A 25,667-nucleotide genomic window follows, 5' to 3' on the forward strand; every position below is an offset into this window, starting at 1 on the left:
ACCCACCCATGCACCCCAATAAAGGAAATTTTAAAAATTCAGTAATTAATGGAATAAAAATAAAATCATAAATAAATTACAGTGAAAGAAAAAATAAACATTGAATCTTTAGCCTTCTATTGGAAGTATGTAGTCTGAGGGGCTCCTGGGTGGCTCAGTTGGTTAAGCGTCCGACTTCGGCTCAGGTCATGATCTCACAGCTTATGAGTTCGAGCCCCGCATCGGGCTCTGTGCTGGCAGCTCAGAGCCTAGAGCCTGCTTTGGATTCTGTGTTTCCCTCTCTCTGCCCTTTCCCCAGCTCTCTTTCTCTCAAAAATAAACAAACATTAAAAAAAAATTTTTTTTTAATTAAAAAAAAGAAGTACATAATCTGAACCAAGTGACAACTTCCAGAAACCAGAAAGGTGGAAGATCACAAAGGCAATAAACCAAGAATAATAGAAACCTACTGAAGAATTATGGATCTGAAGGGGATTTTAAGATTATCTATCTTGTACTCATTTACAGATTAGTAAACTGAGAGCCAGAGAGATTAACACATTGTCCCAGCTCATGCAATAAAAGACATATTAAGAGGTTATGACCTGGGGCGCCTGGGTGACTCAGTTGGTTAAGTGTCCCACTCGATTTTGGCTCAGGGCATGACCTCACCATTTGTGAGTTCGAGCCCTGCATCAGGGTCTGCGCTGACAGCGCAAAGACTGCTTGGGTTTCTCTCTCACCCTGTCTCTCTGTCCCTCCCCCGCTCTTGCTCTAAAAATAAATAAACTTAAAAAAAATAATACATAAGAACAAAAATATCCAGAAGAAAGTGCATTAAACTTAGTCAAAATGACATCTAAATTTTAGGACCAAGTTTGCCTCTGCAGAGCTCGGGGTAATTCATTTAGACTCTGGCCCATGGTTTTCTCATTCATACAGAATGAATGCTGTTTAGCCAGTATTTAAAGTGAGAGAAAAAGTTTTTACATAATCAGTTCACAGTGTTATCCAGAAATGATATAATGCTGTAATGCTTTAGGAAAGCCAATGGAAAACAGGATAAAATGTGGAGTAATATATAATCCTGTTGCGTGACTGGCCTTATAAAAGGGATTAATATCATGCATAAATTCAGTGAGTCTTAAAATACCATTACTGAAATATTTTATATTCAAAACTTTCCAGAAGTCTCTTACCTTCCCAGAATCTAGCATCTTCTGAAAGTCTTCCATTGTATTAGCCACGACCATATGAGTCTTAAGGTCTTCAGAAGCCCTATCAAAACATAATTGAAAAAGAATATATTTTTTCTTACTAATATGACAAAGTTTTCTTTAAAAAATAAGCATAATCTAACAAAAGAGCAATTACCTAGAAGTGAGAACTTCTCAATTTGAATCTCCACTTTGTCACTAACAGCAACACGCAGTAAGTCTCAGTCAACTCATCATTGTATTACCATTAACACTAAATGAAAGGGGAATTTCCCAAGCATAAAAACAGGTAATACTTTTTTTTTTTTTAAAGTTTGATTTATTTAAGTCACTTCAACATGGGGCTTGAATTCATGACCCTGAGATCAAGTCACAGGCTCTCCCACTGAGCCAGCCAGGTGCTCTAATTACTTTTGTTACTGCCATTAAATCTCTACTAACCAACATTCTATTCCTGTCTATACCACTACCATCTATGAGAGTCTGTATCATTTTTTAAACCTCTTTGGTCTTAGTTTTCCCTTCCACAAAACTGGAAAAACACTCAAGTAATCTAACTACCATATAGGATTATTGTAAGAATCGAACACAAAGGCATGAGCATGTTTTAAAAAAGGAAAAACAATAAATACACAATATTCGAGCGGTTATCGTATACTACATAACTCCCTTATAAGAACTTCTAAACTACATTTAGAAATGGAAATAAGTATTTATTCTCTTCCACATTCAAAGCCACACAATACATGAGGACCACTCATGGGTGGTGACAAAGAAAGAGAAAGCATATGCTTCTTTTCTGACTCTCAGGTCTAAGACCATGTGAATTCTGTGCCAGTGCCTGCTAGCTCTCCACCAAATCCCCTCCTGTGGACTTCTTCATATTGAGATAAGCTTATGTGAGTAAGTTACAGCCAATGAGATCGAGAAAAACGAATACACGCTTCCCAGGCTTAAGACTTAGGTGGGAAAAAAGTGCACCTTTATGCAACCTACACTGTTAACAAATTTACTGAATAAAAATGCCAGTGAAAAAAACCTGCTTTTTAGCCACTAAAGCAGTTTTGCAACCAGGCGTGTGCATCTGAAATCACACAGAGAACACTTTAATACTACAGATAACCAGAATCTATCTTAAAACCTGTCAGGCTCAGGTATCTTTCTGTTCCCAAAGTTCCCAGGTGACTCTGAAGAGAATCCCTAGAAAAGAACCACTGTCCTAAATACATTACTTACTTACTTTTTAATGTTTTATTTATTTTTGAGTGAGAGTGCGTGCGCTCAAGTGGACGGGCAGAGAGAGACTGGGACAGAGAATCTGAGGCAGGCTCTGCACCGACATCAGAGTCCTATGCGGGGCTCGAACTCACAAACCGTGAGATCATAACCCGAGTCAAAGTCAGACACTTAACCAACTGAGTCCCCCAGGCACCCCCAAATGCACAGCAGCATTAAATGGCAGCAACAGAGACGGGCAGCCTTCTGATCTTTCACCTCTGACAGTATTACCTGTTCTGAGTTCAGATGGACTTCAAATGCACTATTCATTAGCTGGTTAAGTAAATCCTTGAAGTCAAGAGACTCATTATCATTCCATTTTAGGGCAAGCAAGCCCAGAGAAATGAAACCACTTGCCCAAAAACGTAAGCAAGCACCAATGCCACAGCTAAAATTAGTTCTTTCCTTAAATGCATGATTTATGGGAGCCTAATGAGTCCGGCACAAGGCATCAGAAGATATAGGAATAAACACGATGCAGGCACTACCTTCCCCCAAACTGAACCTCCATCCCCAGGGGCAGTGGGCCTTTCTCTCTGCCTCGGGTGGGTAGGAGAGAAAATATGGTGCCACACACACACACACCAATCTTCTAGTGCCTCTGACTTGGAACCCCTGATTCTAGAAGACCCCTCTCCACAGGTCAGGGCAGCCCTGAAGCTTCCTCTCATCCCGGACCTACAATCGCAACCGAAAGGTTCTTAGCCTTGGCCACAGGTCATCACCACGTGGGGAGCTTTTAATACTACAGCTGCCAGGCTCACTCTAGACCTACTAAATTAATATTTCTAGGGAGGGTTCTAGGCACTGGTATTTTTTAAAGCTTCCTGGCTGCTGCTAATGTCTACCCACACAGGTGACAATCAGTGCCTTAATCCCCCAAATTCATATGTCATAAAAGCCTGCATCTAAAGTTAACCCCAATTAGTCCATGGGACAGAGAGGCCACTGCTGCAAACCTATTAAGCAGAAAGCTCTTGGAAAAATCATCATGCTACCAGTCAAAAACACAAAGAGAAACGTAAATGAAGAACCATGGGAGCTCAGAGAGAAAGATGGCTTCCAGTTGGGGCGCTCAAAAAATCCCTCAGTAAGTTCTCAAAAGCTGAACAGGATTTCAAGATCAGAAACAAAAGCAATTCTAAGGACTAACTTTGTAAAAAGGTTCACATGGATGTCTTCCAAAATAGCTTGAAGTTTAGTCTCAGCCTCATTATCAGCAAATGTCAGCTTTTCTCCAGTATCTCGTCTGACAGCTACAAACTGATGGCTCTTCATATCACGTGGCCCAACTTCAAGTCTGATCGGAACTCCCTAGAAAACAAAAAAGACAGTTAAAATGATACATGCATGTCTCCACTCGAAGATAAAGAATTATTTCATGGCTTTATCTACCATAAATCATAAAAAACCCCAAAATCAAAGGCATTAACAAATAAAGGCAGCAGGCAATATTCCTAAGATACTAAGGTGATCTCCAAAAAGAACGTATGAACCTAAGAAAAGATGTAGTGCCCAAGTGGTTTTGAGCTAATAAAGTGTTTAATGGAGAAACAGGAGGGTAGTGCTGTCTAGATCAGTATTCTTGACTCTTCTCAAATGACAGCACACACAGAAAGTTACATTTGTGTGGCACGAGCTGGTAAACCGAGAAGGCTTCTTGAACCTAAGGCCACCAAACCATTGATTAGCATACCTTGGCACATCTGGGACTCTTATGGGGCACAATGGTATACTCTGGTTGGTCTCAGGTCTGGACACTCTACTGTGCAGCAGAATCTCTGAAGGCTTGTTAAAGCAGAGACTGCAAATTCTCTACCCCCAGAATTTCTTATTACACTAGGCCCAGGAATGGGGCCTAAAGATTCATATTTCTCACAAGTTCTCAAGTGATGCTGGCACTGCTGGTCCTGGGGCTACACTCTGGGAACTACTCCCCTATTCAATACCTTTGGATTTTACAAAGACGCTTAAGGACTAAATGCAACTTTAAGCCTGTGAACGTTCAACCCTCATGAATGCTCCAGGAGGGGATTAAGGCTCAGGGAAACCTTATTTTTAGGGTAGAGTACCTTACCTGATAAACAGTAGGGTTTTTTTCAAACTTTTTTTTTTTTTTTGAGTAAATGAGCTCTAAAACTAATTTGGGGTTTTCAAATTTAAGTTAGGCAACCTCTACATATACGGTTTTGCTGTTAGTAGTCCTCCAAATCAAAGCCACAGGAAAATTTTAAATGTTATTCTAGAAAAAATGATTTACCTTTAGAGAAGACTTGTTTTATAAAATAATGAACACCATCAAATTGTTGTATACTAAGTATGACATTATTTCATTGTTTTCCTTTATTTACCCAATGTACATGCATGTGTAACAGTGTTGAGTGTAATGAGATTTACAAGAGGGATAAAAAACAGATCCTGTCCTCCAGGAGCTTCCCATTTGCCAGGCAAATAAGGCACGCATACAGACAGTAAGTACAGAAAATCAGAAGTGGGAGACCACCCTCAGCTGGAAAAGAGAAGAACGTTACTAAAGAAGGCAAAAATTAATGAGGGATTTCATCAAAACTGAAGAACATTCTATGAAATAAATGACCTATATTTACAAAAATGCCCATTTCATGAATGGCAAAGAAAGGCTGATGAACTACTCCTGATGAAAGGAAACTAAAATGACACTGACAACTAACAGCAATAGATGGATCCTATACTGGACAAGGAGAGCCGTGGCAGCCCAGGGCAGGGCGTCAGAGCCTGAGTGGGGCGAGAGGGCCTGAGAAGAGCCTGGCATGGAGTGACACCACCCTTGTGGGATGGGAAGGGCATTCACGTGGGGAGTGGGTGGCAAAGGCAGAGAGAGACTGGTTGCATACAGAGGGGCTGATCAAATAAATCAAGGTATTAAGGATAACTGGAGCTAGGTGTTTCACTGTCAGAGAAGGGAGTGAAAACCTGGAATGGGAGAAAACTAGAATGAGTCCTGCTTTTTTACTGGAATTGAAAGTATTAATGTGAACTCCCGGTTATCAAATTACATAGATATAGAAACACAGACGTAAATTTGTGTGTGTGTGTGTGTGTGTGTGTGTGCGTGCGTGTGTGTGTGCACATCCCCAGTCTGCAGCCCCGTCTACTGAGAAGGTCTGGAAAGAGGGACAGCTCAAAAGTGATGAGTGCATCCAGCACAAAATACCATCTCTGCTCAGAGAACCAGGGCTTCTGTGAGATACGACTAATTCTAGTACCAGACAGCAAGGAAACGCTCAAAAGTCAGCTTTAAGGGATTTTATGAGTCGTATCAAAGATACTTTGAGCCTCAAAATAATGATTGTACTAGATTATAATCCACTGAATGACATGAGAAACCATGGCTCCACAAAAATATTTTTTTAAAAACAAAAATATGTATTATTTAATTGATTAAAAGGTGAACGTGGAATGTGCTGTGTCAAGATCGTGATAATCAAAGAAAAGCCTAAGGAATTATTCCAGAGTAAAAAAGACTAACAAGATGTGATAACTACATGTAGCTCAGTTTTGAACCAGATCCTTCTGCTATGAAAGACACTAGGGGACAACTCAGAAAATTCGATGGGGTTCAAAAACTCACTGGTAATGGATCAATGTTAACTCTCCAATTTTGTGTTCATAGAGTGAAGAGGGATCAGGCTAGAATCTTACTTTCAACTGGTTCAGGAAGGAAAAATTAATTTTTTGTACTATACATGCTTGTCACAAAATTGAGACTGTCTGGGGTGCCTGGGTGGCTCAGCTGGTTAAGCGTCTGACTTCAGCTCAGGGCATGATCTCACGGTTCGTAGGTTCGAGCCCCGCGGCGTTGAGCTCTGTGCTGACAGCTCAGAACCTAGAGCCTGCTTCGGATTCTGTGTCTCCCTCTCTCTCTGGCCCTCCCCTGCCCGTGCTCTGTTGTTCTCTCTCTCTCTCTCAAAAATAAATTAAAACATTACAAAACACATTAAAAAAATTTATGATTGTTTCATGATAGCAAATTTTACAACCGAGGTGGAAGAAATAGCACAAGCAAAGACATAGAGGTGGAAAAGAGACTGTCTGAGAACAGAGACAAGGATGTATGAAAGGAGGTTAACAAAAAATAACAGCTAGAAAGATAATCTGAGGCCAAACCATAGCAGAGGCATAGATTTTGTTGATAGTTTTTTTCTAAGTAACAAGTTACGAATTTACTCATAAAAGGCTGTTTGCTTGTTTTTCTTTTCAATAGCAACACAACATGATCCAACACAGTAAAAGGAAAAGTACTGAATTCACTCACATTATTTTCCCCCTTTCTATTTTCCTACTACAGGAAGAGGTATTAAGGAAGTTGTGGGGGGGTCGCAGGGTCTGGTCTCACCACCAAACCGTACCCCCAGTTATTCAACTGAGTCTCACAGTACATATCCCGCACCACCCCCACCGCCTCTCTATATAAAATTAATTACTACCAAATGAGTATGAATCTAGATCTTTCAAAATACTTTCTTTTCTCAGGAATCCTAGGACTAAATGGAGATTAAAATGGCATTAAAAAGTGCCATCAATACTTTTCACTAACTGGAGAACTCTCTTGGTGTGCCTTAGTTTTCGGAATCATGTTTGGAACACAGGGGCTTTGTTTTCTTTCCTGAGAACTGTAGACAAGGAAGCTGTGGGGGAGCCAACTCCTACTAAGAGGTCCCCTTCACGGTACAGGTTCAGCAGGATATGAAAAAGAAGAGTGACGGGGACAAAGTCAAGTCGGTTCTAAGAGAAGAAGGGAGAACAAAGGGGAACAACACAGAAGGGAGAAGGGAATACGGATGCCTTTTTTTCCCCTTTCAATCCAGCCAGCAGCAGAGTAAGTTTCTCCTCTAAGTACTCATGGGCTCAGACGAGCTGCCACCAGAATCACACAACAGTTACTTCTAAGTAAGCAAAAAACACTGCAGGTAAAGGCAAGTCATGCAGAGAAAACATTTATCTTTAAAGTCTTCATTAAACGTAGGAGAGTAAGTAAAGGAAAAAGCATTTTACACAGAAGGGAAGCAGAATGAATATAACTACTAAGTTTTAGCACAGAAGATTTACCTTAGGGGCCAGTTAAAATAAAGTGGGCCGTTAATAGCAATTTGGGGAACCCTATGTGTGTTCACACCGAATAATCCCCCTCCTGCTGAGCTTCCACACTTGGGACCAGCTTGCAGCTGCAGTGTCACTACTCTTCTCGCATGTTTCCTGGATTGTAAGTTTATAAATTCTCGACTCCTCACTGCTAAATCTAATATGATTCCCTTGTTAAATAAAGCATATGAAATCAAGTTAAATCCCAGAAGTTTACAAAATGGAATTAACAGTATATTCTACTAATGACAATGTGCAATAAATGAAATTCGTCTTAAAACATTAAGCCAGAATTTAGCCTTGAATATACAAAATAAAAACCAACAAATTGGTGTTGCAAAACAATGTGGTGTGAAAAACCAAATACGATGATAATCTCTCATGTTTTACAATGTCAGCTAGGTGATAACCATGCACCGTTATTCTGACAGTCTTACTGTTTAAATAGCTTAAATATTTAAATAGCTTATTATTATATGAATTCTTGGTGTAAACATTTTTGTATAACAGTCTTAAGTTTATTAATCATATAGAAGGTCTTTAAGATCATTTTTATTCTAACGATAAAAATAAGCTTCCACAGAAAAGATTTTAAATTTAGAAAATATGTAAGCTTTAGGTATCCCTCGCTGTAACAAAGATCTGGACTTTGTCTAAGTGAAGTTTAAGTGAAGAAGAAAAAAAACAACTATCCAAACAGAGAAATGTAATGAGAAGCCTTATGTCTCACAAAAGCATATGCATAAAGAAGCTCTAACTCCAAACTGGGAGTGTGGAAGGGAAAGATACAACTGAAGAATTTACCTTGAGCTCCCAGTGGTTGAACTTCCAACCTGGAGAATAGTTATCTCGCAAATCAACTCTAACTCGAATATTAACACTCAGTAACCGCCTTCGATAATCATTGCATTTCGCAAGCAGAGCATCTCGGTCTTCTTCAGAAAGTGCATTTGTAATGCCACAAGGAATAACCACCACCTAGAACCAGCACAATGTCACAAATTTATACAAAGAAACAGTGTACAAAGGTAATGAAGTCTTACCGCTGCGGGACACCCAGATGTCAAAACCAACTAGGGACTATAAATTTTAACACGGATCAACTTATGTGATTTCTCATCTCCACTGAACGTGTAGCACTCAGCTGCATTACTTTTCTATGCTAAATGCATTTTTACTTGACCTACTATATTTCATTAAACCTATTGTAAGTCATTTCAAAAAATGATTTCTAAAAGAGTTTTACGTAGAAAGCAGCTAAAAATTATGAGCAAAAAAAACAATAACAGAAATGATACACGTAGTTACACAATACTAACAGATCATACTCTATGTTGTTTCTATATTAGCAAAATCTACCTGAATGATACTCAGAAAATCACCCTTTCAAATTTCCTTTAGTAAACAGGGCTTGTATTTTATAAAAGGAATGATAAGCAGAAATATTTTCCTTACCTGAACACAAGCTACACGGGGTGGTAATACTAAGCCCATGTTGTCCCCATGAACCATGGTCATAACACCAATAGTGCGAGTTGTCAGGCCCCAGGAGTTCTGATAGGCAAACTGCTTCTCTCCTGGTGTCTTTGGATCTTCAAAAATAATTTCAAACATTTTGGAAAAATTCTGCCCTAAATGATGTGATGTTGCTCCCTAAAAATAGAAATATAAGCTTTAATTTTAATAACCCCAATCATGCCTCTGAAAATGATTTCTATAAGATCACACACTCAAAATGACACTAGATATATAAACTTAGCTTCTTTGATTTTTTTATATTAAGTAAATTCTTAAAGCATAAATGATACAACAAAGAGACTAGGATTAGTCAAAAAAACACTACAGAAGTGTATTTGCTGGGAGCAGTCCCTTTCATAGGATTAATTTCAACTACAAAGGCTAAAAAAGAATCCGTGCTTTGGTAATTCAGGATACAAGCCTTTGCTTAACTAAGTGACCTCAGAGATTTAGAGAAGAATGGGACAGAGAAGCCTGAAATTATATGGTCTAGGAGGCACATGAAATGTACTGATTTGTTTGAAAATGGTCTACTTCTCTGACGACCTGCAGTCTGTTGGATGTGCCCAGAGGCTATGCTCATAGTCCCTATGAACCGTTTGTGCACTTTGCTGATACCTGGATGGCTCTTCCACTAGCAGATATAAATGCTTCTACGGTAGTTGTATAGTCTCCTCCTGCAAATTTTTCTTTTTCAGTCTTTCTGCCTTTTACAACAGGAATTGCCAGGAGCTCTTCGTACACCTGAGCATATAAGTCAAGTATCTGCAAGACCTGTAACAACATTTTAAATGTGAAAGCGATCAAAATTCATGGTGTATTTATTTCTTAAAGGTCTATAAAACTGTACTATTTAAAACTAAATGTGGTGGAACAAGCATCTCAAACAATAAATACCTTTACCTTTTTTTTTATGGGAAGGCTAAAGCAGCTAGTGTGTATTTATTATGGAAAAACATTCAACCAAGTAGGGTAAAAGAAACTGAATAATTTTTTTAAATGTTCATAAGTTTAGAATACAAGAAAAATAGGGGCACTGGGTGGCTTAAGCTTCCAACTTCAGCTCAGGTCATGATCTCACAGTTCGTGGGTTCGAGCCCCGCGTCGGGCTCTGTGCTGACAGCTCAGACCCTGGAGCCTGCTTCAGATTTGGGTCTCTGTCTCTCTCTCTGACCCTCTCCTGTTCATGCTCTGTCTGTCTGTCTGTCTGTCTCTCTCTCAAAAATAAACATAAATTTTTAAAAATTAAAAAAAAATAAAAAGAAACATTTATGAAAGATTTCCTCTATACATGGAAGTCCGAAAAAACTTTCATTTGAAAATATAAGGGCTGCCTGAGTGGCTAGCCGGTCAAGCATCTGACTCTGGATTTCCACTGAGGTCATGATCTTGCACATCGTGAGATCAAGCCCCACGTTGGGCTCCATGTGACAGCACCGACCCTCCTTGGGATTCTCTCTCTCTCCCTCTCTCTTTGGCGCTCCCCCACTCGTGTTCTCTAAATAAATAAGTAAATAACTTGCTTTTTTTTTTCTTTTAACAAGTAATACATAAATTTTAAGTAACAAAACAATTATACCAGTAAATTATCTTTTAAAGTTATTTTGAGATCAGATTATATTTCAACTTGTATTTATTTGTTGAATGATTTCTATACAAATAGACAGCACTGTATTACTTACAGCTGGGGGAAAAAAAAAGCACAGCCTGGACAAAGAAATGGAACATAATTAATATGGAAGATAACTTTTTATACCTCTTCTGCTGCTTCTTCAAATGTAGCAAATGCACTGTGCCCTTCCTGCCAAAGGAATTCGCGAGTACGTAGGAAAGGTTGAGGATGTTTGAACTCCCAACGCTGGAAGAGGCAGGAATATAATTTCACCATTATGGAGAGCATTTCAATTTTTATTAACAATTTCATGTGGTAAGTAATCAGAAATCATAATTGTAATCCATAACTGTAATAAAAAAATACTTCCATTCTCCCAATCCCTTGAATATAAAAATCAGGAGAAACAAAATGTGCTTTAAAAAAAAATGAGTAAGAATAAGAATGAAAGAACAGAAGAAGAAAGAGTGTGTACCTACCACGACATTACACCACTGATTGAGCCTGATGGGCAGGTCTCTGTGTGACTGCACCCATTTTGCATACGCAGGATACATTACTGAAAAGATACAGGCAAATACAGGCAGAGTTAATCACTGAAGATTTTGTTTCTCTTTGAAGGCTGCTAACAGTTACACCAACAACATAATTACCAGAAATTAAAATGATGTTTGTGTAAATGTGTATCTGACGTATGTAATGGTAAGTAAAAGGTATTGTTATATTTTGCATAAAGCGGATTAGTCAAGAAAATCTATCTAAACTTGACCTTATTTTATGTTCTTTTTACATTGGGATTTACATTTGACATTAAATTTGACTGCTTTTCAGCTGTTTTATTTTCAAAAACACTAAGCGAAGATCTTAGAGTATATATCATGTTCTATGTCATGTTCTTTGCATCATTATACTGTTCAATTCTCATTCAATCCACAAAGTAGATACTTGAATCTCATCATTAAAGATGCAGAATCTGAGCATAGAGAAGTTAAATAACTTGCTGAATCCTGCAAGTTAGATTTTATCTATTTAGAGTAAACCTATTCAATGCATCTATCCAAAGTATGGAAGCTCTTATCATGAACTGCTAATTTAAGGGAAGGTGTCGGTCTTATTATAGGTACTCACGACTACCTATAATTACTAAAATAAAACTCTGCCTATCTGAAAACAGTTGGGGTCATAATTTCAATAATGCATCCTTATATTATACAAGAGTTATCCCTAGAAGTATGAAATAAAGAGCAAACAATCCCTCATTCTAAAGATGGATAATCACTTCGCAAAACACTGACGAGCCCCAAAACTCAAAACCTCCAAGTGGCACTCCTACTCACTACATGTAACTTTAGAAAAACCACTCAACCTCAGAGACCTCTTTTTACCTCCACAACTGAGACAACAGCTGCCTCCACCTCTCCCACTCACTACTTTAAGAATAACACACCATGGAAATGAAGTCACTTAGGAACCTATAAAAACCTATACAAATATGAATGTCGTGTTAAAATGACTAAAAATTCCTAAGAAAATATGGCATAAAACATTAGTGCTTGCAAATTTATTATCAATTCCAAGAGAGGCGCATGGGTGGCTCAGTCGGTTAAGTGTCGGACTCTTGATTTTGGCTCAGGTCATGACCTCATGGTTCGTGGGTTCAGGTCCCATGTCGGGCTCCGGACTGACAGTGAGGACCCTGCTTGGGATTCTCTCTCCCTCTCTCTCTGCCCCTCCCCTGCTCGTACTCTCTCTCAAAATAAATAAATAAACATTAAAAAAAATATTCCAAGAATCAAATTCTTGGCAAGTTCTGAAAAGTTACAGCATCACATAAAAAATGATTACTGTGTTTTTTATTTTAAAAAAACCACCTTCGTCCTAATGACTATTGCACACAGAATAAAATTCTACGCAACTTCAGTATACATTCACCTTTATCAACATTCGTTCAACTCTGTACCGTCAACAAGAATTCTAAATATCACAGAACAGACACGGAGACTCGACTCTAGAAGCCACCTCTAGTGTCCCAGTGAGTGCCCTCCTGCTCCAAGGCCCGTCCTCACCTGTTTCGCTAGTAGGACGAACGGCAATTGGTTCTGCCAACTCTGTTTTGCCAGATCGTGTAACCCAAGCAACCTAAGAAGAGAAAATCATTTTCCACACATTTTTTAAACAGCAGTTTAGAAAAACAGCACTAATGCAGGCAAATCTCTACTTCAATTTTTGCTAGAGAAATTAAGGCAAGTTAAAATAATTGCCGCTGTTCATGGTAAGAAAAGTAGACACTTACTGTCCTTATAAATGTTTAGCAAAAAGTAAGAGCCAGTTAATGTAACAAACAGAACTGTAACTTGCCCTGAAGACAGAAATATATATATATATATATATATATATATATATATATATATATATATATATATTTTTTTTTTTTTTTTAAATGGCTGTGTATTTATCTGAACCGGTTGTTGTAACTTGTCATTTAAATTACCATTCAAGTGTGAACTGAAAATACACTTTCGAGTTGATGAGGAAACTGTAAAAATAAATAAAGCAAGCTGACTTACCTCAGGGGCAAAGTCAGCAACATGAGTCTTCTCTTTCTCTAATGCACCTTGAGACACAAACATGGGGAAATAGCAGTTTTCAACACCAAGTTTCTTGATCTCAGCATCAAAAAAGTCCTTGATGGATTCCCAAATGGAATATGCCCAGGGACGGAGAATATAGCAGCCACTTACATCATAGTATTCAATCATTTCTGACTTTGTGATGACCTTTTTAAAAGAAAAATACAGTCTGTGAAGCCTAAATTAAACCAAAATTACACTACAAGTGCCAAGTGAATGATAACCAAGCTTCAAATCTGAAGGCTTCCACTGTTACTGTGCCCGTAAAATGGACTTTCCTCGGCTGAGAAACACCAAGCCCTAAACTCTTAAGATCTGAATTCAATTCTTGCTTCTCCTGTTTACTGTCTTTGTGACTTTGGATTAATCCCTTTACCTCACCATTAAAAAATAACAACAGGGGCGCGTGGGTGGCTCCGTCGGTTAGGCATCCCACTTCGGTTCGGGTCATAATCTCGCAGTTCGTGAGTTCAAGCCCCGCGTCGGGTCCTGTGCTGACGGATCGGAGCCTGGAGCCTGCTTCTGCTTCTGTGTCTCCCTCTCTCTCTCTGCCCCTAACCCACTCACATTCTGTCTCTGTCTCTCTCAAAAATAAATAACATTAAAAAAAATTTTTTTTTAAAGCCTAAGTGCCCCATGGGGCACCTGGGTGGCTCAGTCGGTTAAGCATCCAACCTCAGCTTAGGTCATGATCTCACGGTTTGTGAGTTCAAGCCCTGCCTCGGGCTCTGTGCTGACAGCTCAGAGTCTAGAGCCTGCTTCGGAATCTGTGTCTCCCTCTCTCTCTGTTCCTCCCCCACTCACACTCTGTCTCTCAAAAATGAATAAACGTTAAAAAAAACAAACAACCTTGAATAATGACTATCTCATAGGGCTACTTCTCAATTCAATGCTTTATGTGAACATGCTTTGAAAACTGGGACACGTTAAAGGACTATACTATATATTACTAACAACATTACACATTATTACTTTGAACGTTAGAACCTAAATACAACGTAGTCTTTGAGAAATTGAAAACATAAAAATCAACTGAATAAAATACTCACTTGAGAATACCAATCTGCAAGATTTTCTTCTTTTTTTGCCTCAAGGCCCAACCTGCAGGCATGAAAAATAAAATATGAATCCCTTCGTTCATCAATTGCTTGTAGGTTGAATGAAAATAAGCCTCAAAACAGATTAGTTTCTCTTCAGTATGAGTTATTTCCATATGTATCTCTCTTGTACATTCATTCCCAAAATAAAGTTTTTAACCTAGAAAACAATTTCACCATCTCTTAAAGGTGGTAAGGTACTGTCCACAAAGAACTAGGAAAGTCAAGCCCAAGAACAGCTATGATTTTAATGCAGACATCTCTTTTACAAAGTCCTTTATAATTTATAAGGCAATGTATCTGCAATAAAGAATCTACTTACATGGGATTCTCTCACTAAAAAGAAGAATCTTTGACCAACCTCAATCCAGAAAAAAAATTATAATTAGCAAGATCAGTGTCCCACTGAAAGTAACATACAAAAAGTATAAAACCAATAGCTGTCTGTGTATAAATAAGCTTTACATGGTCTACAATTTTTTTTTTTTTTTTTTAAGAGACAGAGCACATGAGTGGGGGAGAGAGGCAGAGGGAGACAGACTCTTAAGCAGGCTCCCAGCTCAGCATGGAGCCTGACACGAGGCTCAATCCCAAGGCCCTGGGATCATGACGTAGCAGAAATCAAAGAGTCAGACACTCAATGGACAGAGCCACCCAGGTGTCCCTACAAATTTTTTTTTAATTGCAGTAAATAAAAGTTGCAGGGGTGTCTGGGTGGCTCAGTTGGTTAAGCATCTGACTTCAGCTCAGGTCATGATCTCGCAGTTTATGGGTTTGAGCCCCGAGTCAGGCTCTGTGCTGACAGCTCAGAGCCTGGAGCCTGCTTTGGATTCTGTGTCTGCCTCTCTCTCTACCCCTCCCCTGCTCATGCTGTCTCTGTCTCTCAAAAATAAATCAATGTTTAAAAAAAAAAAAAAAAAGTTGCACAGACAGATGCTTCTAAAATAAGTTAGATCTGCGATTAAAAAAAAAAAAAAAAAAACTATTCCAGATGAGAATCCTTTTCTTGGAACATCAGTAATTATTCAAGCACTGTGGCTTATGATCCACATAGGAAAATTCACCCATTAGTTACGTTTTAGAGTTACCAACAAAGCATACTGGTTAAAATCTTAATGTATTTATATCTGACTTCTCCTGCTATTTCACTTTTGACACAGCTCAACAAGATGCCTACATGAAACCTGACCCTTTCACAAAGAGGTAAAAGGTGAGAGATTCTGTTCTCTCTTCTATTATTTTATAATCTATAAATCTGACCACCCAGTCAAAAGGCAAGAAAAACCACCGTTATATTCTGTTTAAGGAGATACTGCATGTATGACGTGAGAACTAAGAGGCAGAATTTTAAAATCAGCTAAACAAATCTAAAACCAAAAGACCTCACAATAGCAGTTGCTAATGGCAGCTTTCTCCTCTTATTAAGCCATGAAAGGAAGCTGGCACAAAGTTCACTCTAATTTTGCCATGGGGATTACAGACAGGGGCATCACATTATTCCTACGAACTGGAACGTACTGAAACACCATCTATGCCACTGTTTTGTCTTTAAAACACCTTCGTTTCGTATTTAACCAACCAAATTTAAAATCCTATTGAGAATGATGTTGTCATTCCATAAAAGATTTTCATTCAAAAAATTTGCTTAAGGTAAAAAGCAATGACTACTGTCAGGCTACCAATTGTGTTAAAAGGGAGGAAAAAAGGATTGTTTACATATATTTGTTTTTACTGTGTGACCAAACGAACACCTGTCAGTGGTTACAGAAGAGACCAGCTGTGGTTACCAACTCGTTATGGCGGTAGGAGAAACCGGGAAGAAAGGACAAAAAGTGTAAGAGTGAGACTTCACTGAGCTTTTTACATTCTGAGATTCCTGAACCAAGCAAACGAATCTGTTGCCTATTGAAATAAACAGAAGATCGACAACAGCTGTCTGCCGGCACTATACTTCCAGCGTTCTCCAACCTCATGGGACAGTTAAACGAAGCAAAATTTGGTTTTTAAAAAAGCCATTTAAGAGCTGAATTCATTCAGAGCCTTGCTTCGCTCCTACTGAAGCTGCCACGCTTTGTTACCTGGTCTGTCTCTTGGGCCCTTGCCCTTCTCCTGCTCCACTTGATGACAGTCCACTTCCTCGGTTTTTTAAGGAGTCTTTCTTTGGGCCATCACTTTGTTTCTGAGGTTTATTCTGCTTTTCAGATTTATTTTCTTTTTCTTTCTTTCTCTTATCTTTGTCCTCAGCCCCAGTGGCAGAGACAGGCTTATACTCCACTCCTGTCAGAGATCTGTACTGTGCCTTAAGCCGAAGGAGTTCTTGGACAGCCGTATCTACCTGCTCCTTCAGTTTAACAAAAGAGGAAGAGAGAAGATAATATTTAATTCAAATCACTGACTAAGCACCCATCTCCGAAGCTTCAAAAGCAGATTTGAAAACACAAGTAAAGGTAGAGGGGAATAGGGTAGGGGTGGCGAACATTAAATATGCTAACTACCGAGAACAAAAAAATATGATAAACAGGAACAGAATTATGCAAAAGAGGGACTGAAAAACAGTATTATAACTGCACTATCCGAACGGCAGTCACCAGCCACACGCGGCTATTTAAATGTGAAGTAAATAAAATTTGAAACTCAGTTCTTCAGTCACAACAGCCGTATTTCAAGTCTTCAATGGCGACGCACGGCCAGTGACTGCTGTACTGGACAGAGCTGCTACACAACACGCCCGCCATCAGAGAAAGTTCTGTAAGAAAGCACTAGTATGTAACAAGCACTCCACTGCAATTTAAGTCAGGAGCCATTAAACTATACATGTTGAGCATTTCACAATCATAAAAATAACAGTAATCAAGTTTCTGTACTACTGGTTAAACTTCAAAACCTGTAATGACTTACTGTTTCCCACTCACAAATCTGTACCCAAAAAATCCTACTCCTAGGAAGTGAATATAATTAGCACAAATTACACCAGAGCTCAAAATAAATAAAACCTGCCATTTGAGACTGATTCAGCTTTAGGAGAAGGAGTAAAACAAAGAGCAGACATCAAGGGCCTACAATGAGCCAGGCACTGCTAGAGTCTAGGGCCCCATTCTCCAGGATCTCACAACCTAGAGAGAAACGGACAATTGAACCAACAGCTAAAATACACAGGGTTTAAGTACTATGCCAGAGAAAGGCAGAGTCTTATATAAGAGACTGTCCAGTCAAATCTAGTTGGGGAGAGAAATGGTCAGCGAAGGCTTCTCTACTACACAGAGTTGAGAACTGAAATACGTGAGCAGAACTTAGATTTGATGGGCGAGAAAGTGTTTTGGGCAAAGAAAATAGCCTGTAATGTAAAAAACAAAAATACAAACTAAATATCCCACGAACCTTAGAAGCTTTTTCAGCTTTAAGTTTTCGAACTACTTCTCCTTGAGAAGCTACTTTGTCAAAAAGAACTTTGGCTTCTGGTGTTTCTGGACCCCTAGGCTCGGAGCTGTTGGTCGCACTTGAGTCTGAACTTTGAGATAATGGGGGCTGACCAGGAATGTACTCCTTCCCAGTTTTTTCCTTGTACTGAGCTTTCAGGGAGAGTAAGCATTCTACAGCTTCATTTACTTTAGCCTGAAATAAAAGACAAAAAACAATTATTTGAAACTTTGTGACATTTCTGAAAATTTCAATGATTATTAAAAATCATTTGTTCTATCAAAGTATTCCTATAAATAATCACGGAGAAACCCAAGCAACAAAGGAGCTCAATCATAAAATAACAGATCAAAGCTAAAAAAAATGTTGAAAACATAAATCAAATTATAATCCTTTATACAAGTCATAAAAGTAAACACACATACACATATAGTACCATAATTTCTCATTTTACACATGTAAACAGACAAATAAATAATAGAATATCCAAGCAAACTGGCAGTGTCCAAGCCCTGGGTCTATAAGTAGTGGAGTCAGCATTTACAAAATCAGAACAAAGATCAGCTCAATGGCTTTGCTATACAAACCTTATTTTCATTAGCCTAGTAAACAAACACTAAATACAGCATTAAAACAAACAAACCAGCTCGGGCCCAAGTAAAGAACAGTTACATTATTCTTTTAAAAATTTATAATACAATGGGAAGGTGTGCTGAGGTTTTAATTAGACATTAACCTATATACATCATCCTCTGATACTTCAACATAATCAGAATGAAAAAGAATGAAACACTCAGCCCAACTGAGACACTTGTGATGCCGGCAGAGGACAACACAGGCAAAGGGCCCAAGCTGGACGCCTTACCTGAACGGTAGTACTAACTAACTTAGTCTAAACACAGACCAAGATACCACTAAAAAGGCAAGGCATCAATCAATCAGAGAGAAAAAGGGCCTCTAAATTACCCTATCCAGGGGCGCCTGGGTGGCTCAGTCGGTTGAGCGGCCGACTTCGGCTCAGGTCACGATCTCGCGGTCCGTCAGTTCGAGCCCCGCGTCGGGCTCTGTGCTGACAGCTCGGAGCCTGGAGCCTGTTTCGGATTCTGTGTCTCCCTCTCTCTGGCCCTCCCCCCTTCATGCTCTGTCTCTCTCTGTCTCAAAAATAAATAAACGTTAAAAAAAAAAAAAAAAATTACCCTATCCAAGCTTCACGGCTACATTATGACAATGCTCCAGACAGCTAAAAGCAACACAACAGAAACCAGGAAGACTACCACAACTGGGGTCAAAAGCATACAGGAAGCACCGGGACACCTTTAAAGAATTTGCATCTATGAATCAACAAGTGACATTTCCTCGTCACTTATGATACAACGTTTTGGTACTGAAGTAGAGTCTGTCACACCAGGTACCACACAGGAGTAAACAGAAGAGGAGAAATCACACAAAGAGAAGCCGGCAGCTTGCCTGATTTGTACCCCTGACCTGTCTCTTGCTTACATTCTGTCTTTAGAATTAAAAGCATTTTGGGGGCACCTGGGTGGCTCGGTCAGTTAAGAGTCTGACTTTTGGTTTGGGCTCAGGTCATGATCTGACAGTTCACGAGTTCGTGCCCCATGTTGGGCTCCACACTGGTGATGCAGAGCCCGCTTGGGATTCTCCTTCTTTCCCTCTCTCTCTGCTCATGATCTCTCTCAAAATAAATAAATAAACTTAAAACTAAAAAAAAAAGAGTTAAAAGCATTTTCACAGCAGAATCTACCTGTCCATAAGAAGTAAGACACACTTAGTGATAAAAGAAGCAAGAAAAAGAAACTTCCATCAGCTAAAAGAAAGAAAATGGGAAAAAAGTTAAGGGACTTTCCTGCAACCACTTCTACAAAAAGAGGCCTTTGAAAGAAGTTCCAATCTACACCATAAGCAAGTATTGACCAGAGTCTGAAGTCAAATGGCACACACTTCATGAAGAAAAAAAAAAAACCTTGTTGGGCAAGATTACAATTCAAAATATTATAAAGAAGAAAATTCTAACGTGTCCATCACTTCATTATTATAGGATATTCTAAAAATAGACTAAATTATATATACTTATATCCCCTCCAACCGAGAAATGGAATACTGTGGGTAACCAAGTTTTCTATTCAGGTTATTTTTCAAAACAATGAAATTATACTACTCCCTATGCAGTTTTATCTGATGACTTAGAAGGTATCTAAAGATTCTTGAATTAGAATTATCAATATAAAAAAATTAGCACTATCATTTGATGGCCTATTTATTTACTGCGTACTAGACGTTATGCTTAGTGCTTTACGTGGATCATTTTATTTCTCAAAATAACCGACTCATTTTATACAAGAAGTAAAGCTTAGAAAGACTAAGCACCTTACCCAAAGTTACACACTAAGTGGCAGTGGAGCCAGGATTTCATCTAGGGTTTATTCTAGAGTCTGTGATCTTGACCCTCAGTTTGCCAAGCATCACAGAAGGTATGAAACAATGATCTAAGTGTCCCGTTCACTCCTGCCATGCCACGAAAACGGCATTTTCAAAAGATATCTTTGATTCTACTTAATGATGACTCCTACAATGAGGAAAAAATATCTTTTAATATTCTAGTTTTCTGGAATAAGAGGCATTTACAAAGGGAAATTGGATGGTACTACTCCATACAAGAGTAAACAACAGAACCCTACAAAGCATATGCTGATAAATTTTAAGTTCTTAGTAGACAAAGATCATTTTAAATTTTTTTTTTTAACGTTTATTTATTTTTGAGACAGAGAGAGACAGAGCATGAACGGGGGAGGGGCAGAGAGAGAGGGAGACACAGAATCGGAAGCAGGCTCCAGACTCTGAGCCATCAGCCCAGAGCCCAGAGCCCGACGCAGGGCTCGAACTCATGGACCGCGAGATCGTGACCTGAGCTGAAGTCGGACGCCTAACCGACTGAGCCACCCAGGCGCCCCGACAAAGATCATTTTAAACTTATCTAACGTGTGCCAAATCAAACACGAAAAGTTTTCAGTAAATAATTGTTGATGCAGATGAATGAGAAAGGAACAGCCTACACACGAACACTTCTGTGGAAAGTTTAAGATGGGAATTGGAGGAAGTAAACACGATCTGCAGATGAGAGCTGACTCATAGGGCTGTGTGCAGATTGAGAAGTACCCAAACAGCCATGTGGGCAGCAGCCACTAGATGGAACCTTTCTAGAAAGTTCTAGAAAGACCTTTAGTAAGAAAAACCTAGAACTTTACCAATTTAAAATTTAAGAACAGAACCTTTCGAAAGGGCCTGAGCACTTTAATTATCAGCGAAAACAGTTTTTTAAAAAAATGTTTTCCAATTCTATAATAAACGTTCTCCCACTTTTTGTTCCTTTCTAACATAATTTGAGAGAACTACACCTGCACACATCAGTGATAATGACTCCGGAAGCAGATTCTCACTTGGTGGGGTGGGGGGGACGGATGACAATCCAAAGCAGGAATCCTCCCAAGTTGAGGAGAGAAAGAAATGAAGCCGGTCTCATACAAAAAAGTCTGCTAGGAGATTTAGCGAACTAAAAGTTCACAGGTTTTCAAAGAAGGGTCTTTTTTTTCCTAAGTCAACTAATTAGAAACCTGTATTTAGCTTAAATAAATTTTATTTAAATCTACTTAAATTTATTTAAATCCCAACCTTGTAAGGAAATCCCAACCAGCCCAATTATGGAACCCCAATCCCAGGAGCCAATCCAGCACAACAGAGGACCCAGACTAGAGTCGGGTTGGAACACCTGTTCTGCTGTTTCTCAGCTAATAGTTCATTTACCTAAATCACAATGTATCTGCTACTTTTCTCTGACACAAATCAATCAATACAAACTCCTCAGATTTTCCTAGAAGATCCCTAAGCTGTAGTCAGTCTTGTGAAGTGTCCGGTCTCACAGACAAGATGGATAGGTTTTATACTTGTTTAGAGCAAAAGCAAGTTTGCATCAAGTACCAAATACAGATATAGCAGAAACCCACCACATACAAATCCTAAACAAGAAGCTCAAACTCTGTCAAGAAAAAGGATGGGTTTGTTTCTTCTTATATTCTCCCCCTTCAATCTTTATTTTTTGGCCTTAGAATTCTTAAGGCTATTTGGGGTAGGGGTGAGGGGCAGTGGTTTCCTAGAATAGCCTGTTTACCAGACAAAGGGGTAGAACGATGGGGTTTCCTTTCCTTAAGCTAAATACAGATAAGCTATGATTTGGGTTTTAAAACCACAAACACTGGTGTAAAATATAAAAGAGCACAGATGGGTGGAATATTGAAGATGAATTACTGGAGGCATAAATAACGTGCCATGAACTGAAATGCTGTAAGTGCAGAAGTAAAAGATGATCAACATCTGTCCACTGGGACGGGATCGGACAAAAAGAGGCTGTCAATGACAAGATGCAACAACTGTGAATTGTTTTTGTTTTTTTAAGTTTTTCTTTTATTTTTGAGAGAGAGAGCATGGGCAGGGGAGGGGTAGAGAGAGAGGAGGACAAAGGATCCAAGACAGGTCTGTGCTGACAGCAGCCAGCCCAATGTGGGCTTGAACCCACAAACTGTGAGATCATAACCTGAGATAAAGTCGGACATTTAACCAACTGAGTCACCCAGGTGCCCCTAAATTGTTTTTATTTAACATGATAATCATTTGATTTTGCTGCCATTTATTTTTTCAATTAAAAAAGTCATTACCATAAAGCTTCTCAAAACTCTGTCCTCTAAAGAGATGGGTCAGCTGACTTTCCAGTAAAGGGCCAGGTCAATAAAAAATACTGTAGGTTTTTGAGAGTCTGTTATAACCACTCAACTCTGCAATTATAGCCCATAAACAGTCTTAGACAATATGTAAACTAAAACGCATGGTTGTGTCCCAGTAAAATTTCACTTACAAAACACAGGTGCAGACTACAGTTTGCCAAACCCGGTCCCAGAGTTTAAAGTGTTGTTAAGTATTCCATAAAGCCCTTAATTTTCTGACTCTCATTTCAAGCAACACTATAATTTCATGTTCAAACTGCATTCATTTAGATTTCAAATTAGAGAAATGTGTTTTATTATTTATCAAAGTTTTATTTTTTGAAGCTATAACTTTAGAGCTTTAAGAGTTAGTATTTCAAATCTGAAAAGTGACTTCCATTTTTAAATAACTCAGCATGCAGAATTATTTTATCTTTGGTGTATTCTCAGACATGCAACTCGCACTGTATCTGCCTGACCCGCTGTTTTGTAACAACCTACTGAGCAGGAGAAAAAGGAAAAGAGGAGCAGAAGGTGGACTTGAAGGAGAAACTGAAGGTAGGTTCTTCCAGGTTTTCATTCCTTGCCTACCCGTTGCTTATACTCTGCCTTTATGCTTACAAGTTCCTACACAGAATCACGTATCTGATCCTCAAGTGGGGGGAGGGAGGCGGGGGAGGAGAACAGATGGATGGACAAACAGAAAAAGAAAAGTCTAATTGAAGCTTGTAACTATCGCTTACTTAGCCACTGAACATGACTTAACAGAAGCTACTTTTGTAGGAAATGGAATTAAGAGGCTTAGACAAGTTATTAATGTAAAATGTGTACGGACTTGCTTAATAAATTAATAAACTGGTAAAACCAGAACTCTCTAGTGTTCCTAATGCAATACACCACTCCCATCACCTCTGAAGGGAAATAACTTGGAATTTGACTGCAAAATTAGAATCCAGGCTTTGTAAACTTCAGGAAGTTACTTTCAGATCCAGTTTCTTACTGGTTACTAAAACGAGCCAATAAAAAGGGGAGCATTATCTGAACACTCTTGAACAAAGCTGTGGGGAGGAGTCAATGCAAGAACAGCACCAGTGTGTAGTCCACAGTGCCAGATGTGGTCTAAATAACACCGTCCGTTCCTAGCAATTGGGCTGATTCTCTGGAACAGGAAAGAGCACTATGTGCCACTGTTAGCATTTAGAGAAGAAAAAATACAAGCAGTATTTTAAAACACTGCTATGGTGCATTTTAAGCATTCAATTAAAACAAGGTTAAACTAAAGTCAGCTTAATTTCAGTATCCCATTCACCATGATCAAAAAGCACCTAGTAAAAGTATCTGACTAATTACCAAAGACACAGATTTTTTTACCCATAGGCGGACTTTTCATAAGCTTGACAATGCTGTGTCAGGAAAATATGCCATAATCCATTACTCAACGAGATGGGAGGTGTAGCTGGCTGTTGCCCTACATATAACGGTTACTGCTGTTACTACCCCACACATAATTAGCTGTCCAATAATCAGCACAGAATCTCAATATACTCTACTCAGAATGAAGGAATTTAATTTTTTTTTAACGTTTATTTATTATTGAGAGACACAGCATGAGCAGGGGAGGGGCAAAGATGGGGGAGACACAGAATCGGAAGCGGGCTCCAGGCTCTGAGCTGTCAGCACAGAGCCCGATGCGGGCCTTGAACTCACAAACTGTGAGATCATGACCTGAGCCGAAGTCAGACACTTAACCGACCGAGCCGCCCAGGAGCCCCTCAGAATGAAGGAATTTAAAGACCAACGCTCTTCCCCTCAAATGACATCTAGAGAGGGGTCCATAGCTTGTGTCTGATCTATAGAGTGGATCATGTACAGAGTGGAAATACTCCTAACCTTGCCAGAGGGTGGGAGATATCAAGGATTTATGTCCTAAGCTCCAGGATTTATTCCTAGGAGCAGAGCTATTTTAAGATCGTCATGGCTCTGCAGGACTTCCAACAGGCTCACTAAAGAGAAAAAAGAGATTTATCACACTTCACAATAAAGAGAAAAACATTAACTTCTGGACCAAAACCTTAAGACTTCCCTAAAGCATTTTCTCTCTTCAGCAGAGGTCAAATGTCCATGAAAGAAAGAATCTTAGGGGGACAGTTTCCAGTCAGGGGCCTAGCAACTGTTAATGAGGTGAGGAACCTCCTATTCCATTCTTCTCCAACCAAAGCCCAGGACACTGATGGGACAACATATCCCCTCCAGTACCAGAAGTCAAGTCCGAGAGTTCCCCATACCTCTCTGTGTTCTTGTCACAGCCCAGAGTCTATAATTTTGGAAGTTTAAGAGGGACTGAATTATATCCAGTTACAGCACTACTCGTTGGGTCATGTTTTAGAACTACACTACTGTTTGAACAGAACTGTACATCTTGATTATTAAATATGGCCCTTTTCTACCACAGATGCCATTCCTTTCATCTCTCACAGCAAACAATCCTGTTCCATACTCAGTGCTACCATCCATTTGGCTAAATGTTTTGCCTAAAGATATCATTAAAACAAGAATAATATGTATACTTTAGTCAAAACTTAGTATCACTTTAGGGTTCCCCTGAGAAGAATGAGAAATAGTCACTGGTCCAAAACCTCTTGACAACCCATTACTCCCTGAATACACCTTGAACCTTCATACCTCTCTGCCTCTGCCAGTGAGTGTCTTCCACACCCGGCCCCAGGCCAGCAGCACGAGCATCCCCTGGACAACTGTTTACAAGTGCACACTCTCTGCATACTGTGAACTTACTGAGGCAGAAGTTCAAGAGGTGGGACCCTGCAATCGGTGTTTTAGCAAGCTCTCTAGTAATTCTGATGTACAATGAAGCTTGAGAAGCACGGATCTACGCTTAAAGAGTACCTTCCCTGAATTTTATTCATCCATAAAGGGCTTCCTCTACCTCAGGACTATTTTAAATATCCTTTATGAACTGCTTCCTCCTTCCCTGCCACTTAACAACCACAAACACTTGGGAGAACAGT

The 25,667-nt window shown here is 39.2% G+C and overlaps 1 protein-coding gene across 2 annotated transcripts in view; it reads right to left on the reverse strand.

The window, feature by feature from the left end:
* EPRS1 (glutamyl-prolyl-tRNA synthetase 1) overlaps window positions 1-25,667 on the reverse strand; it is a 71,583-nt gene that overhangs the window by 3,584 nt on the left and 42,332 nt on the right. For both annotated transcript variants that reach the window (XM_042925000.1, XM_042925001.1), the window contains 12 exons: window positions 17,831-18,064; window positions 16,531-16,793; window positions 14,405-14,456; window positions 13,293-13,502; window positions 12,792-12,864; window positions 11,205-11,284; window positions 10,870-10,971; window positions 9,732-9,887; window positions 9,051-9,248; window positions 8,400-8,573; window positions 3,628-3,788; window positions 1,179-1,257 (listed from right to left, as the gene is read on the reverse strand). In XM_042925000.1, coding sequence (XP_042780934.1) covers window positions 1,179-1,257; window positions 3,628-3,788; window positions 8,400-8,573; window positions 9,051-9,248; window positions 9,732-9,887; window positions 10,870-10,971; window positions 11,205-11,284; window positions 12,792-12,864; window positions 13,293-13,502; window positions 14,405-14,456; window positions 16,531-16,793; window positions 17,831-18,064 — 1,782 coding nt within the window. The remainder of the gene's footprint in view (window positions 1-1,178; window positions 1,258-3,627; window positions 3,789-8,399; window positions 8,574-9,050; window positions 9,249-9,731; window positions 9,888-10,869; window positions 10,972-11,204; window positions 11,285-12,791; window positions 12,865-13,292; window positions 13,503-14,404; window positions 14,457-16,530; window positions 16,794-17,830; window positions 18,065-25,667) is intronic.

This window comes from Panthera leo, chromosome F3, assembly GCF_018350215.1.
Source record: "Panthera leo isolate Ple1 chromosome F3, P.leo_Ple1_pat1.1, whole genome shotgun sequence".
NCBI classification, from domain to species: domain Eukaryota; kingdom Metazoa; phylum Chordata; class Mammalia; order Carnivora; family Felidae; genus Panthera; species Panthera leo.